General features: G+C 33.6%; 2 protein-coding genes across 2 annotated transcripts in view; both read right to left on the bottom strand.

Annotated features, from left to right (window-relative positions):
* The window catches only part of LOC111054145 (stathmin), a 63584-nt gene extending 55206 nt beyond the window's left edge, over positions 1-8378 (bottom strand). Inside the window, exon 1 of the mRNA XM_022341116.2 lies at positions 8174-8378. The gene's annotated coding sequence lies outside the window, so the exon portion shown is untranslated. The remainder of the gene's footprint in view (positions 1-8173) is intronic.
* Positions 8379-11631: 3253 nt separating this feature from the next.
* The window catches only part of LOC111054144 (conserved oligomeric Golgi complex subunit 4), a 30788-nt gene continuing 28709 nt past the window's right edge, over positions 11632-13710 (bottom strand). The window contains exons 10-11 of the mRNA XM_022341114.2: positions 12822-13042; positions 11632-12254 (exon numbers count right to left, since the gene is read on the bottom strand). Coding sequence (XP_022196806.2) covers positions 12212-12254; positions 12822-13042 — 264 coding nt within the window. The 3' untranslated portion in view covers positions 11632-12211. The remainder of the gene's footprint in view (positions 12255-12821; positions 13043-13710) is intronic.

The following is a 13710-nucleotide window of genomic DNA, read 5'->3' on the forward strand; positions in this document are numbered from 1 at the left end:
AGTGGATTTTATAAGTACTGTGCTCTGTGATTGATGCTATTGACAAAGGGGGAAAAGGTTATCAAGCGCCTTTTTAGACTCAAGTCGTGCGTTTGACAGTGTGACACAAATTCTCTGTTGGAAAAATTAGAGTCTATGGGAGTGCATGGTAAGGAGCTGAATTGGTTTTCATCTTTCTTGAGAGGCAGACAGCAATTCATTCAAATAGAGCATTTAAAAGAGTCTCAAAGATAAAAATAACTATTGCTCCGACCTAAGAAGCTTGAAGTATGGAGTTCCCCAAGGATCCATCTTAGGTCCTTTACTATTCCTGTGTTATGTTACAGGTATGCCTAGGATGGTCCAAGATAGAGCGTCTGCCTGTCTATATGCAGATGATGCAAATATAATATTGAATGAAAAAGACTAAGAAATTGTCAAAAAACCACTGATTTATTGATAATTAGAAAGACCGGTTTCGGTTATTACACCATTGTCAATCTCTGATAAACTAAAACTAAATACAAGAGCAGCAGAATTTATACTAGTAGGCGAGTACTGCTATTGGTCGAGGGCATGAACGCCTGCCATTGGCCTAGCTAGACAGTCTCCTCCCCCTCAACGGTGTCACAAAATGGCGGCTTAAGCAACAGAATCGCCATGATAATAAAATTTACTTTTAGTACAAAATAAGAACCAAGAAAACAAATGTGAAAGATAATAAAACAAATATGTAAATGGAAAAACTATTGACCAATGTATGCTTACATGTTTATGATGAAACTAAATTCGTAGTGTTGTACTGGTTGAAATGAATCTGGTCATTTAAACTATAGTTAGTATTTTGTTCTTTGAGGCTTCCCAATTGCTATCAATGCTGCATGCTAGTCGTTCTAGTTGCTGGTTATCTAAGTAGCTGTGACTACTGTATTTGTTACCTCGTCCTAGTAACTCTGTCTCTGAGGATGAAAATTGGACTTGTGAGAAATTAGCTACCCTATCAGCAAACTTGTGTTGATGTTGAATGATAGGCCTATTATTTAGTGTCGGATGTTGATCTTTGAGAAGTTTCTGCAGTTTTTTGTTTTGAGTGACTGTTTTCTCACTTAATCTCCTAAAAAGTTGTTCCCTACATTTGTTGTCTAGGAAATCCCACTCAGCCTCTTTCAAATGCCAATTTTCATCCTCAGAGACAGAGTTACTAGGACGAGGTAACAAATACAGTAGTCACAGCTATTTAGATAACCAACAACTCGAACGACTAGCATGCAGCATTGATAGCAATTGGGAAGCCTCAAAGAACAAAATACTAACTAACAGATGTGCTGACATAATTCTTCAACAAAAGACAAGGGAACTTCGACCAGAGATCACAAAAACGGCAGACATCATGAAGAATTTAAAGAAGAAGATGAAAACCAATGACCTGATGATTTTGAAAGCTGACAAAGGATGCACTACAGTAATAATGGATAAGGACAAATATCTAAGTGAGGTAAACCATTTCATTGCAGATAACAATTTTATTGAGATTAACTCCAATCCCACCACCAAAATCAATAGCTTGATTAGAAATAAGTTGAACACAACCACCAAATTATTTAACAAGAAAGAAACTAAGTATCTAACAGTTATGAATCCATATCCACCTAGACTTTTCGGTCAACCTAAATTACACAAAACTAATGTTCCTATAAGACCAGTGGTATCTTTTGTTAATTCCCCCTGCTCCAAATTAGCTCACAAACTGAATAGCACCTTTTGGTCATTAACAGGTTTTCAACCAAAGTTTAGTATTAAAAATTCATTGGAGTTGGTCAACAATATAAAGCATATTCCTGTTCTATCATCTTATAAACTTGTGTCATTTGATGTTACTAATTTATTCACTAACATTCCGGTGGGAGAAAGTCTTGAAAGAGCTGAGGAAATAATGAAAGCCTCTATAAATGATCATACACTCAGAGAAGAACTGATAGGATTGATGAAGTTATGCACTCAGCATAATTATTTCAAATTTAACAATAGATTTTTTGAACAAAGAGAGGGGTTGGCAATGGGGTCACCCCTCTCACCACTCCTAGCTGAATTATTTATGGATAAGTTAGAAAGTAGAATCATTGAAAATAGTCATTTCAAAGATAAAATTGTTTACTGGTTTCGATATGTTGATGATATTATTTGCTTATGGAAAGGAAGTAACAGACAACTAGACAATTTTCTTTCCTATCTGAATGGCTGAATGGATTACATCAGAGTATAAAATTCACTGTAGAGGTAGAACAGGATTGTGTATTGAATTTTCTAGATTTAAGAATAGATCATATCACTGGTTTTCACAAGTTTTCTATTTTCAGAAAACCAACCCATACTGATGTTATCGTTCCTCTTCATTCTTGTCATCCTATTTCTCACAAACTTGCTGCTTTTCAATAGCATTGTCTATAGAGCACTAACAATACCTATGAGCAATCATGATTTTGATATTGAGATCACTAAAATTAAACAGATAGCTGTCACAAATGGGTATGAAGGAAGTATGGTGGACAGATTATTGAGTAAAATTAATAGACAAATTTCAATCAATTCTAGCTTTGTAGGCTCAAACTGTGAGAAGACTTGGATAACAATCCTATATTTAGGCCTTGTATCTGATAAGATAGGTAGGGAATTGAAGAGGAATGGATTTTATGTTGCTTTCAAGACCAAACCGATTTCAAATAGTCTATTTAGCTGGAGTAAAGACAAAATTGATATTTGGGATAAAAGCGGGGTGTACAAACTTAAATGTGATGATTGTAATGCTTGTTACGTGGGTCAGACTGGTAGAAGTTTCAAAAGTAGAATTAAAGAACACATCAGAGATTGGAATAAACAAAATGGGGAATCTAACTTTGCAGAACATTTGATAACAAATAATCACAAGTTCACAGTTAAGGAGAATGTTGAGTTTCTGCATGTTAATAACAAAGGCAGATCTTTGAATATTCTAGAGGCTTTAGAAATAGTTTAAATGACCAGATTCATTTCAACCAGTACAACACTACGAATTTAGTTTTATCATAAACATGTAAGCATACATTAGTCAATAGTTTTTCCATTTACATATTTGTTTTATTATCTTTCACATTTGTTTTCTTGGTTCTTATTTTGTACTAAAAGTAAATTTTATTATCATGGCGATTCTGTTGCTTAAGCCGCCATTTTGTCACACCGTTGAGGGGGAGGAGACTGTCTAGCTAGGCCAATGGCAGGCGTTCATGCCCTCGACCAATAGCAGTACTCGCCTACTAGTATAAATTCTGCTGCTCTTGTATTTAGTTTTAGTTTATCAGAGATTGACAATGGTGTAATAACCGAAACCGGTCTTTCTAATTATCAATAAATCAGTGGTTTTTTGACAATTTCTTAGTCTTTTTCATTCAATATGAATAATTACCACAATATCAACTTCTCAACTACATAAAAAGCAAATATAATATTCTCTGGTAGATCAGTTCAGAATGTAGAAATCTCATCTGCTATTGGAATAGCCTCTATTAATAATTATCTGAATTGCTATAATCTTATTTTGAGCTCGAGTAAATCAATAGTTATCCCATTTATGACAAAGCAGAGTAGGAACCAAAATCTATATCCTAGGGGTGGCATTGAATAATGAAATTTTAGCAACAAAAGAGAGTACAAAGTTTTTGGGATTATTAGTGGACTGTAATCTCACATGGGATAGTCATGTTTGCCATGTTATGAAAAAAGATTTCCCCTGGTCTTTATGCTCTAAGGCAGATGTCCAATGTTTGTAGTGTCCAGACATTGAAATCGGTATACCATGCAGTAATTCATGCACATTTGGCATATGGACTTTGTATCTATGGCAGTACAACCAAAAAAAATTAGACAAGATACTCAAGCAGCAAAAGAGAGCTATCAGAATAATCCTTAAGCTTGGAAGATGTGATTCAGTACCATTGTTTTTCTCGCAGCTTGGAATTATGACAGTGTATGGGCAGTATATATATATATATATATATATATATATATATATATATATATGATGTCATCATGTCATCAATACAGAAATAAGAAACCAGACTCACAGCTACTTAACCCGTTATGGCAGAATTGTTGAAAGACATGATTAGACCTATTCGAGAGGAAAACCGTTTCTGGGGGAAGGTCATTTTTCAAAATTGCCAAACGATTTGAAAATTTTAGAAGATGTTAAAAGGTTTGGTATTAAGTTAAAGAAATATTTGGTAAGATTATCCCTGTATTCGTTAAAGGAATTTTTATAATATTTTATGTGTATCAAATTTGTTTGTAATTAGTATTCAGGCTATATTCCTTAGTATTCTGTGACACTATTCATATTTATTTTTACATGTTTATGAATAAAGATTTTTTCAATTCAATAGAAACTACACTATCATTTCAATATATCGTAGTTCACCTATGAACTCTGAATTTTTTCTCGATGATTTACAAGCACTCTATCAAGATACTAATAATAGAAACACACATTTATTTTTGGGTGACATGAACATTGATACTTTACCTGATAATAGAGTACAAAATGACAAAGACAGGTACTTAGATATTATGTAAGCAGCTGGATTCACTGTAGGCATCTACTTACCAACACTTTACCAATTATTCTCAGACATGCATAGATCACATTTTTAACAAGCATTCAAACTATAACGCAGTCAGCTCGGGGGTTTAAAATCTGATATGACTGACCACTGGCCAGTCCTATGCAAAATAGTCCAACCACAAGTTGAAACTAGGCCATTGATACTTTACCTGATAATAGAGTACAAAATGACAAAGACAGGTACTTAGATATTATGTAAGCAGCTGGATTCACTGTAGGCATCTACTTACCAACACTTTACCAATTATTCTCAGACATGCATAGATCACATTTTTATCAAGCATTCAAACTATAACGCAGTCAGCTCGGGGGTTTTAAAATCTGATATGACTGACCACTGGCCAGTCCTATGCAAAATAGTCCAACCACAAGTTGAAACTAGGCCATTGCGTACCTCCCAAACCTACTTCAATAAGGTTTTATTTCGATCCATGCTTAGGGTACAGTCATGGGATCAGATCACAATGCAGCAGGATTTTAACGCATGTTGTGCACAATTTTCAAAAGTAATCACACAACTGAAGGAAAAATCTGAAAAGCCTGCTAAACCACACGCTTGCCATCGAAAACTCAAGCCTTGGATCACTACCGACTTGATTATGAAAATTAGAAAACGGGATAAAATGAGTAGACTTGTTAGAAACAGCCCCCACAATCTGCAATTGCTTGATAACTACCGCTCATTTAGGAGTACTGTGACTCAGAAACTGAAATATGCTAAAATTAATTATTACAAAAAAGAAATAACTGATAACACAAATAACCCAAAAGCATTTTGGAAAATAATAAACGAGTACAATGAAAGTAAAGCTAAAAAACAACAATTTCCCATAAACCTTTCTCTTAATAATCCTGAAGATAATGGAGAGGAAAGAGTAGGAGAGGTGGATGCTTTTAATGAATATTTTTCAAAGTAGGAAGTAAATTAGCTGCAGAGTTGCCTCCCCGTCACATGAAAAACTCAATCAGGGTGACAATTTGGGTACAAATTTACAGTATTAACTGCAGCCTTTTACAGAGGATCAACTCATAAAAATTGCTAAAGATATGCGCGGTGGCTCAGCCCGCATCAATGAAATGATCAATGAAAGCTTGATCAAAAACAATATAGATATTCTCTTGATCCCATTAACTCACCTTATAAATCTGAGCCTGACAACAGGAGTGTTTCCTGATGATTTAAAAATTGCTAAAGTTATACCAATCCACAAGTCTAGTAGTAAAAGTGATATGAATAACTAAGGTCCACTTCCTTGTTGTGTGTAGTATCAAAGATATTGGAAAAGTGTGTCAAATTGCAATTTCATAGGTATTTGAAAGAAAGAACTTGCTTTCAAATCGTCAATTCGGCTTCCGGAAAAGCAAGAATACCTCGGACGCACTGTTTGCGATTAATAAGGCATTCATGGAGTCAATCAATCAAGACCATAAGGTATTATCAGTTTTTGTTGACCTGGCCAAGGCTTTCGATTTGTAGACAGAGACATACTCTTTGCTAAACTGAAGTTTATGGGGGTGAGCGACTTGGCCTTAGCCTGGTTCAATAGCTATCTTGGTAATAGAAGACAGCTGGTTTCCATCGGACAAAAAATGAGTGGAGTCAGTGATATGGAATATGATGTGGTGCAGAGCAGTACCCTTGGGCCAGTTTTATTCCTTGTTAACATTAATAACATTGATAAGTTGAACATTGAAGGCGAGCTCTTCCTATTTGTGGATGATACTGCTGTTATATTCAGGGGTTCAAGCTGGAATGAAACATTTTTAAACGCTGAAATGGGAACGAAGAAGCCGAAGGTGGTTTGATTAGAACATCCCCACTATGAATGTAGGTAAGACAAAATGTTTGCCTATTGCACTCAGACCTTGGTGTGAGCCTCCAGATAATCTAGTCTTGGAACTATACTCTTGTGATGATATCTATGGCACTGTCTGCAACTGTCAGATCATTGGCAGGGTGAAGAGCTACAACTATCTAGGAGTTATAATAGATTCTAACCTGAGATATGAGAATCGCATAATCAGTTTGCAGCGTAGGCTCAGGAAAATGATTTACATTTTTCATAAGCTTCATCCTGAACAAACAGGAAATTAAAACAGTTTATTTTGCTTATGTTCAGTCGATCTTGAGTTATGGTGTTTTGCATGGGGAGGAGCAGTTAGAACTGCACTGGAGCCTTTAAATGTAATACAAAAGCTTATAATCAAGGACGGCTTGAAACTGGAGAAACAATATCCCACCGAGGCACTCTTTGAATATTCTCAACTATTGACTGTCAGGCAGATATGTATGAAGAATGTACAGTACTTGTATTCCAGCACAAAAGCAGGGAATTTATGGTAACCGAGGTAGCACATACCTACAATACAAGAAGCTCTGCAAATGTGGGGCTACAGGTCCCCAGAATTGCCAAATCAATAAATCGTACTAACCCATTTTACGTCTCCAACATTTTATTGAGGGAAGCACCATCCAGAGAAATAATAGAGCCCACGGTAGGTTTGCTTGCTTATGAAAGAATCATCGATGGTTGGCTGCGTGGAATTGGTGCCAATAACTCAGAGAATTTTCCAATAAGAATAGAATAAAAAAATTAAGATAAAATAAAAAGCTCTAGTAAGGAATCCTAACTAACTCACTAATTCCTTAACTAACCCACAGGCCTAAATAATTCATTTTCTTCTTCTCTTGTATTGCCGTTTGTTCTTTGCTCTTCTTTCTAAATCTGTAAAGGTTATATTAATTGATTCCTCTGAACTTCTATATTTTAGTCACAAAATATCACAGTATAATGATATTCGTCTCACACACAGACTCATGTGGGACTATTTCCTTTGTAACACTCAAAATCGGCGATTTGCTATCAACTATTGAAACAAGAAAAGGCAATTTTTTATAAATTATAGGTATAAAATAAGCTGACATGAATATTACAAGACATATACATACAGCTGTGTAGCTGGACCATTAAAATATTGCCGAAGCATTAACCAAATCAGAGTTCAAACACAAAATGCGTTATTGTGAATCAACTTGTAACCTAAGAACCTAACTAACTTTTAGCCTAAATAATTGTTAGGCTATCTATTTGTAGAATGTAGCGAAATAACGTTAAATTGTTTTTTTTTATTAATTTTAACAAATTTTTAATGAACCCTTATTAAGAATGCAAGAACATTTAAGCCCAAAAACTAAATTATAGTGTAAAAATCAAGTCACTATTCAGAATCAAATAAGTTAAGCTTTTCTGACCAACACGTTTGTAGATTCAGGTTTATTTTATCAATAACATCTTTGCATATTATAGACAATAAGATTTTAATTCATTATTAATATGACATCCTGAAATATAGTATAGAATCAAAAATAAAAAGGTTTCTCAGAATTATTACTTAGTCTTCTCAACAAGCATGCATGGAAACAAAAGATCATGAGTTCCCAAGTTGAAAAGAAACTATGAATAAACAACCGTCTGTCTTATACTAAAGAATATATCCTATTACTGAATTATCATAGAATAATTATTTTAGATAGCTTACCAAATATGAAGCTAATCAAAACAAACTCTTGCAATAATTTTTTATTTTCAGTAAAAACTTTTTTAGAATGGTAGAGCTACACCACACAATACACAACACATGCAATTCCTAGATTCGTAAACAAAACGATTTGCAACTGAAACCCGCCAAGATTCTCAGTTTTAAAGCACAGCGCATGTGCAGTAGCCTACTATTCAGGAAAGCTGAATTTCTATTGGTCGCTTTTGAAACTTAGATTTTTATTGGCTTGTCAGCTGTGAGTTACCATGTTGGCGGGTAAGATAAATTACTTTCAAACACCACTTTCTCGTAGTTTGTAAACAGGAACATTTTAACAAAAGTGACAAAAGCTGTTACTGATTTATTGATTGATGAAATATTCCTGACCACTCTCATGTTTGATCAATTCCTATTCATGAATAAAATCAATAACTGATCAATTCAGTGGCGGATCCAAAGAGGGGTTAGGGGGGGCTATAGCCCCCCCCACTGGGTAACCAATTTACACCAAATAAAATGGGTAGTTTGTTTTTTTAAATCAAAGGAGACCTATTGAACGGGATTGCACTCTTCACAAGGAAAGTCTTACATCATTTTAGTCAGTCAAAACCAACACGAATGTGTTTGTTAAATTGGGCCATCAAATAACTTATTCATAGAATCATAGCATTGTACTGTTGAAAAGGTTGTAACATTGAAGTTTCTTTTGAATATGTTTTGTTACATTTTTACTGCCCTCTGAAATATTCAACTTATTTCTCTATTTTGAACTGTTACTCTTTAAATTCAGGATAAGAGTAAACCAGCTAAAACTTGCACAATACTTCTGCTTTAGAACTTTTATGATAAGGAATAATAAGTAATGTATTATAGAAACTTGTTATAAGATAGAATAACTAAAAATGTACATACAGGTTTATTTTTAAAGCTTACTTTTGTAAAAAAGTATTTAAGTAGATGAAATGAAAAGCTAATAGCTTTCAACGTTCAAAAATTCTTATTTAATTAAAGGTTCAGAATATGGCTTCAAAATCCTTTCATTTTTAGTCAATATTCTTGAGTCAAACCATAGTTTTTTCCTCTAAACTCTGGTCAATAAAGAGTTTAAAACGGCCTAAAAATGTGTCATTCTACACTTAAATTTTAACAATTCCCCGGACCCCCGGTATTCCATACCCCCCGGTGCTTTCACCCCCCTAAACGCCTAGCCACCCCCTTTGGCCTATCCTGGATCCGTCACTGCTAATCATTTCTCATCAAAAATAGTAAGCTTCAAGTAGCTTACTAGCATTTCATAACCTACCTACCTACCTACCTACCTACCCACGGTACACTACTTATCCATTCTACCATTGAGACAATCATATTAGTAATCTAGCTTAAATTTATTGAATTTAGTCTCCATATTTTGTAGTACACGTGATTATGCAATAGAATTATTTTTATAGGTAATATTCTCATAATAATTTATTTTTTATTTAGCGTATGGCCCTACGACACAAATCTTTATGTTATCTAACACAAGTCACATATAAACAATGAAGTCATCTTAGTCACAAGATTAAAAAAAAGGTTAGACGCAAATTTGAAAAAAAAATTAAAGTTATAAACATATATTATCTAGTTGATTTAAATATGCCACTGCATCTGGTGTAGCTACCAGGAAGTCATCCAGCCTGCCCTCATAAGCTGTTCTTGTGCACTCTTCTACATCTCACACTCTTCTAAATGACGGGTCTTATGGTTTGCACAGCGCACACTCACAAAAATGTGTTGGAGCCTTTCCCCACTTGTGCAACGCATAGGCACATCTTCCATGCTGAGTTCGGATCCTGTTAAGAGCCGACCATAGTTTATCTCGTAATAAAATAAAACATTATTTTAACTTTTAACTAGTTACCGTAACCCCTGGGTTGGAGAACACGCTCAAGACTGTTGTATTGTAATCTTTAAAACCTACAACTTTTAATTACCGTATACAGAGTTGGTTGAAATTATGGAAACAGCTAAATATTTATTTTACAAGAATAATGGATACTATTTGAAACTAAAAATTACTCGGTCGCTTCAACATATTTGTCCCTATGAATTCAAATTCATTTTTTTTCTAATGAGAAGGGGTTCATGTGATACATTATTTCAATGCAGAGTTCCAAGAGAAAAATGAATGGTGGAAGCCGCATTATTATCAATCAGTTTGTTGATGTAAAAGTTGTGAATAATTATGTTGTATATTAACCAGCTGCTGAAATCATGATGTGTCAGCGCATTGAGGTCTGTCTGTGTGATAGCTTCCAAATAACCTCATCTGATGTTATGAATGGAAAAACTGTTGAAATTGCATGCAATGAATTCTTCAGCTGACTAAATGATAAATCACAACATTTTTTTCGTATGCACTTTCAATGTTATTTGTTATATCCAGAAAAAGGACGAAGTCCTTGAGTGAGTCAATTTTGTTGTCAAAAAAACTCGACTAGTAAAAAGGTTTGAAGGATACGTGTTCAATATTTGAAGTTGATTGATCAATTCTTTCTGAAGTTACTGACGGACAACGACTTTGGCCTCAGAAAGTCAAAAGTGAGAACTCGCTAACGCTCATTCAATAAAAACCAAACTCATGAGAAGTACTCACCGTACCTCACCAATTAATCAACTTGATAAAGACTGATAGGCCAAGGCTACAATTAATAAAAATAGAAAGTGTTTCATCCACAATTATTATAGCATGCAGAAAACGTCCAAAATTCATAGAAGATAGAATTAATCATTTTCAAGATTAACTATCATAATTTTTAGATCAACAAAAAGAGCATTATGGCTGAATTGTCATGATTTTGTAACCAGTCTGCATTTTATACAGTAGACAATGAATAGAGTAGGGTACACATTTTAAAGGTACATTTGGAAACGTATTTGATGATTGTAATTTTCAGAATTTGAGCTAACTTAAATACATCGGATTATCGAGTATTGAATATGAAGATAATAAAAAGGCTTCTCTGTCTTTATTATTTGTTTTTTTATAAATACAGGTATTATGGACGAATAGGCTTCATTATTCTTTCCTCTTCTTAAAACCCAAATATTTCTGTTCTATGTGACGTTCTTTTACGTCTTCAGGGTGATTTCTTTAAACTCGTTGACTGTTGACTTGTATTGGTAGTACAGTTGTAGCCCATACATCGTATTGTTCGTCATAATATCATAGAATATCTTTAGTTCTGTGATTTGTCTTTGAAATCCTGCTGTGATTCCTGATGAAACTCCATTAATTTCAGGTTTGTAACATAGCATGTCAGCTAATTTTGAATTGAAACTTGATAGCATGAATCTAAATATTTCCAAATAAAGTAGGTAGGCTAATTTCTTTGGATAGCTACAAATATGTCCACATTTTTATGGAGTGAATTCAATATAATACAAGAATATTTTCAATCATTGTTAAATATCAGAAATCTTACTGTCACTTTACATATTTTAATAAGACACAATAATTGGTGTGGCTTTCACTAAGTTGTTTCTACAAATTCTAAGGTTTTGTCATAAGACACCATTGTACAGATAACAATAATTCTAGTGCTAACGATAAATTTGCATAGATTAGTTTACGTATCAATCATGATAATGTAGAACACAAACGATTAGAGGAGAAAGAGGTTGATTCAAGTTACTGTAACCATTTAAAATGCAACAACATTATAATTTATATACTAATTTATTTTATATTTCTAACAAGTTTGAAATTATATTTCAAAAAATATTAACAAATCAAGTCAACTTATTTACATTGTGATAGACTTGAGAAGAAAAAGTAGATGGAGTAAGTAATAATTATAATGCAAATTCTAATTAAGATACTGAGATACTATTTCAATATAATTGAACCCGTATACACTAATTCACTAATAGCGTTCAGTGTAATACAGTGTAATAATACATTCAGTGTTGTCTCACTTTCACACAGTAGTTATTCATGACGCTCTATCAATTCCTCACATCATGTCAGTTGCGCAGAAATCCAGATTTTCTAGAAATTCAAAATTTCAATCTTCTAATTTCTTCATTCCGAAAATCAGTCCTGAAAAAACAAAGGTATAATCTATTTTATTTGAATTATTCATCGATTGAAATGATTTGAATATACGATTGAAATGAATTGCACTAGTCGTATGGGATAAATTTTTGATCTCATACACTGTTGATCAAAAGCTGAATGTAAAATAATTATTCACAATGAATGTAAAATATGATTCCTAATGAGCTGGGAAAGATGTCTAGAGAAGTTTCAAAATAATTTTTGTTATGCAATTATTGCATAATGGGTGAAAGATGATAAAAGATTAATGGATCTACAGTTTTTTTAGTTCCAAAACACTGGAAAAATTGAAGGATATAAATATATAGACTTTGCTCTTTTCAATTACTGAATAACAAGTATCCTCTGTTTTGGAAAGTTGCTCTAAATTTAAGGAAATTGATGGAATAATAAACCTCTTATATTGGTTTATGGCATTTATCTCTTGATAGGTTTAACAAATCGATGTGTGTATTTCTAATTCGCTATACACAACAGAAATTATTTCTTCCTTCACAACAGAAATGATTGTACTTTCCAGTTGAATAACAATAATTTATTAATAATCACCTCAAAGTCATTATCTTTCTCACTTCTCCAGGAGTCAACCTCCATGGAATCGACGTGGAGTCTTGTCCCCAATAATCAGAAATTTCAGACACTTTTTCCAAATTGAGCACGGTTGCAATCTGAGTGAGTCGCGCGAACTTGTCTCGAACAGACCAAGAAGTGGCGTTGCTCAGGTATGTCACTAGTGAGCGCACTTCTTTGTCCAGGGCAAGACCACCTAGCTGAAAACACAAACAAAAACCACCAATGAGTGAATGACTGATATTCAATTCATTGTTTTTGGTCATTGGTGAATCAAAGCCAAGTGCAATAAAAAGACAACTGACCTATTAAAATTTACCACTGAAAAATACTACTACTTTGAATTGCCACAACCACTTATACATCAAAGTACTTCGAGATACTATTTTCTCAAAGAATATTACAATTTTAATATCAATTTGTAGTAAACTGGAAGCTACTAACTCAAACATTATTTTGATTTTGATTTGTAATAATTAAAAATTTAGTAATATCGATGTGAAATTTCAGTACAGACATTCAGTTCTATTCAAAAACAATAATTCATTTATTCAATGGATGAATTACTAGAAGTTGAAAGTCGAGTTTAGTGACTTTTAGATAAGAGACTCAAGTTGGACCACGTTTAGTGACTAAGGATGAAGGCAATAAAATGCATTTCGAACCAAATTTAGTATAAACTAAGGTTTAAATAGTGATTGGGTCTGTTACTTCAGGAACAGTAGTTTTAATGAACTGATTGAGAATAAGATCAGTTTATATTAGCAGTTTACAGCAGCATGTTAATTGCACACGGTCATCATGTGTAAGCCAATTTTAAATTTTCCAATATTAATACTCGTATAATAGGTTATTTGACAGGAAGTTA

Source organism: Nilaparvata lugens, chromosome 3 (genome assembly GCF_014356525.2).
Source record: "Nilaparvata lugens isolate BPH chromosome 3, ASM1435652v1, whole genome shotgun sequence".
Lineage (NCBI taxonomy): Eukaryota > Metazoa > Arthropoda > Insecta > Hemiptera > Delphacidae > Nilaparvata > Nilaparvata lugens.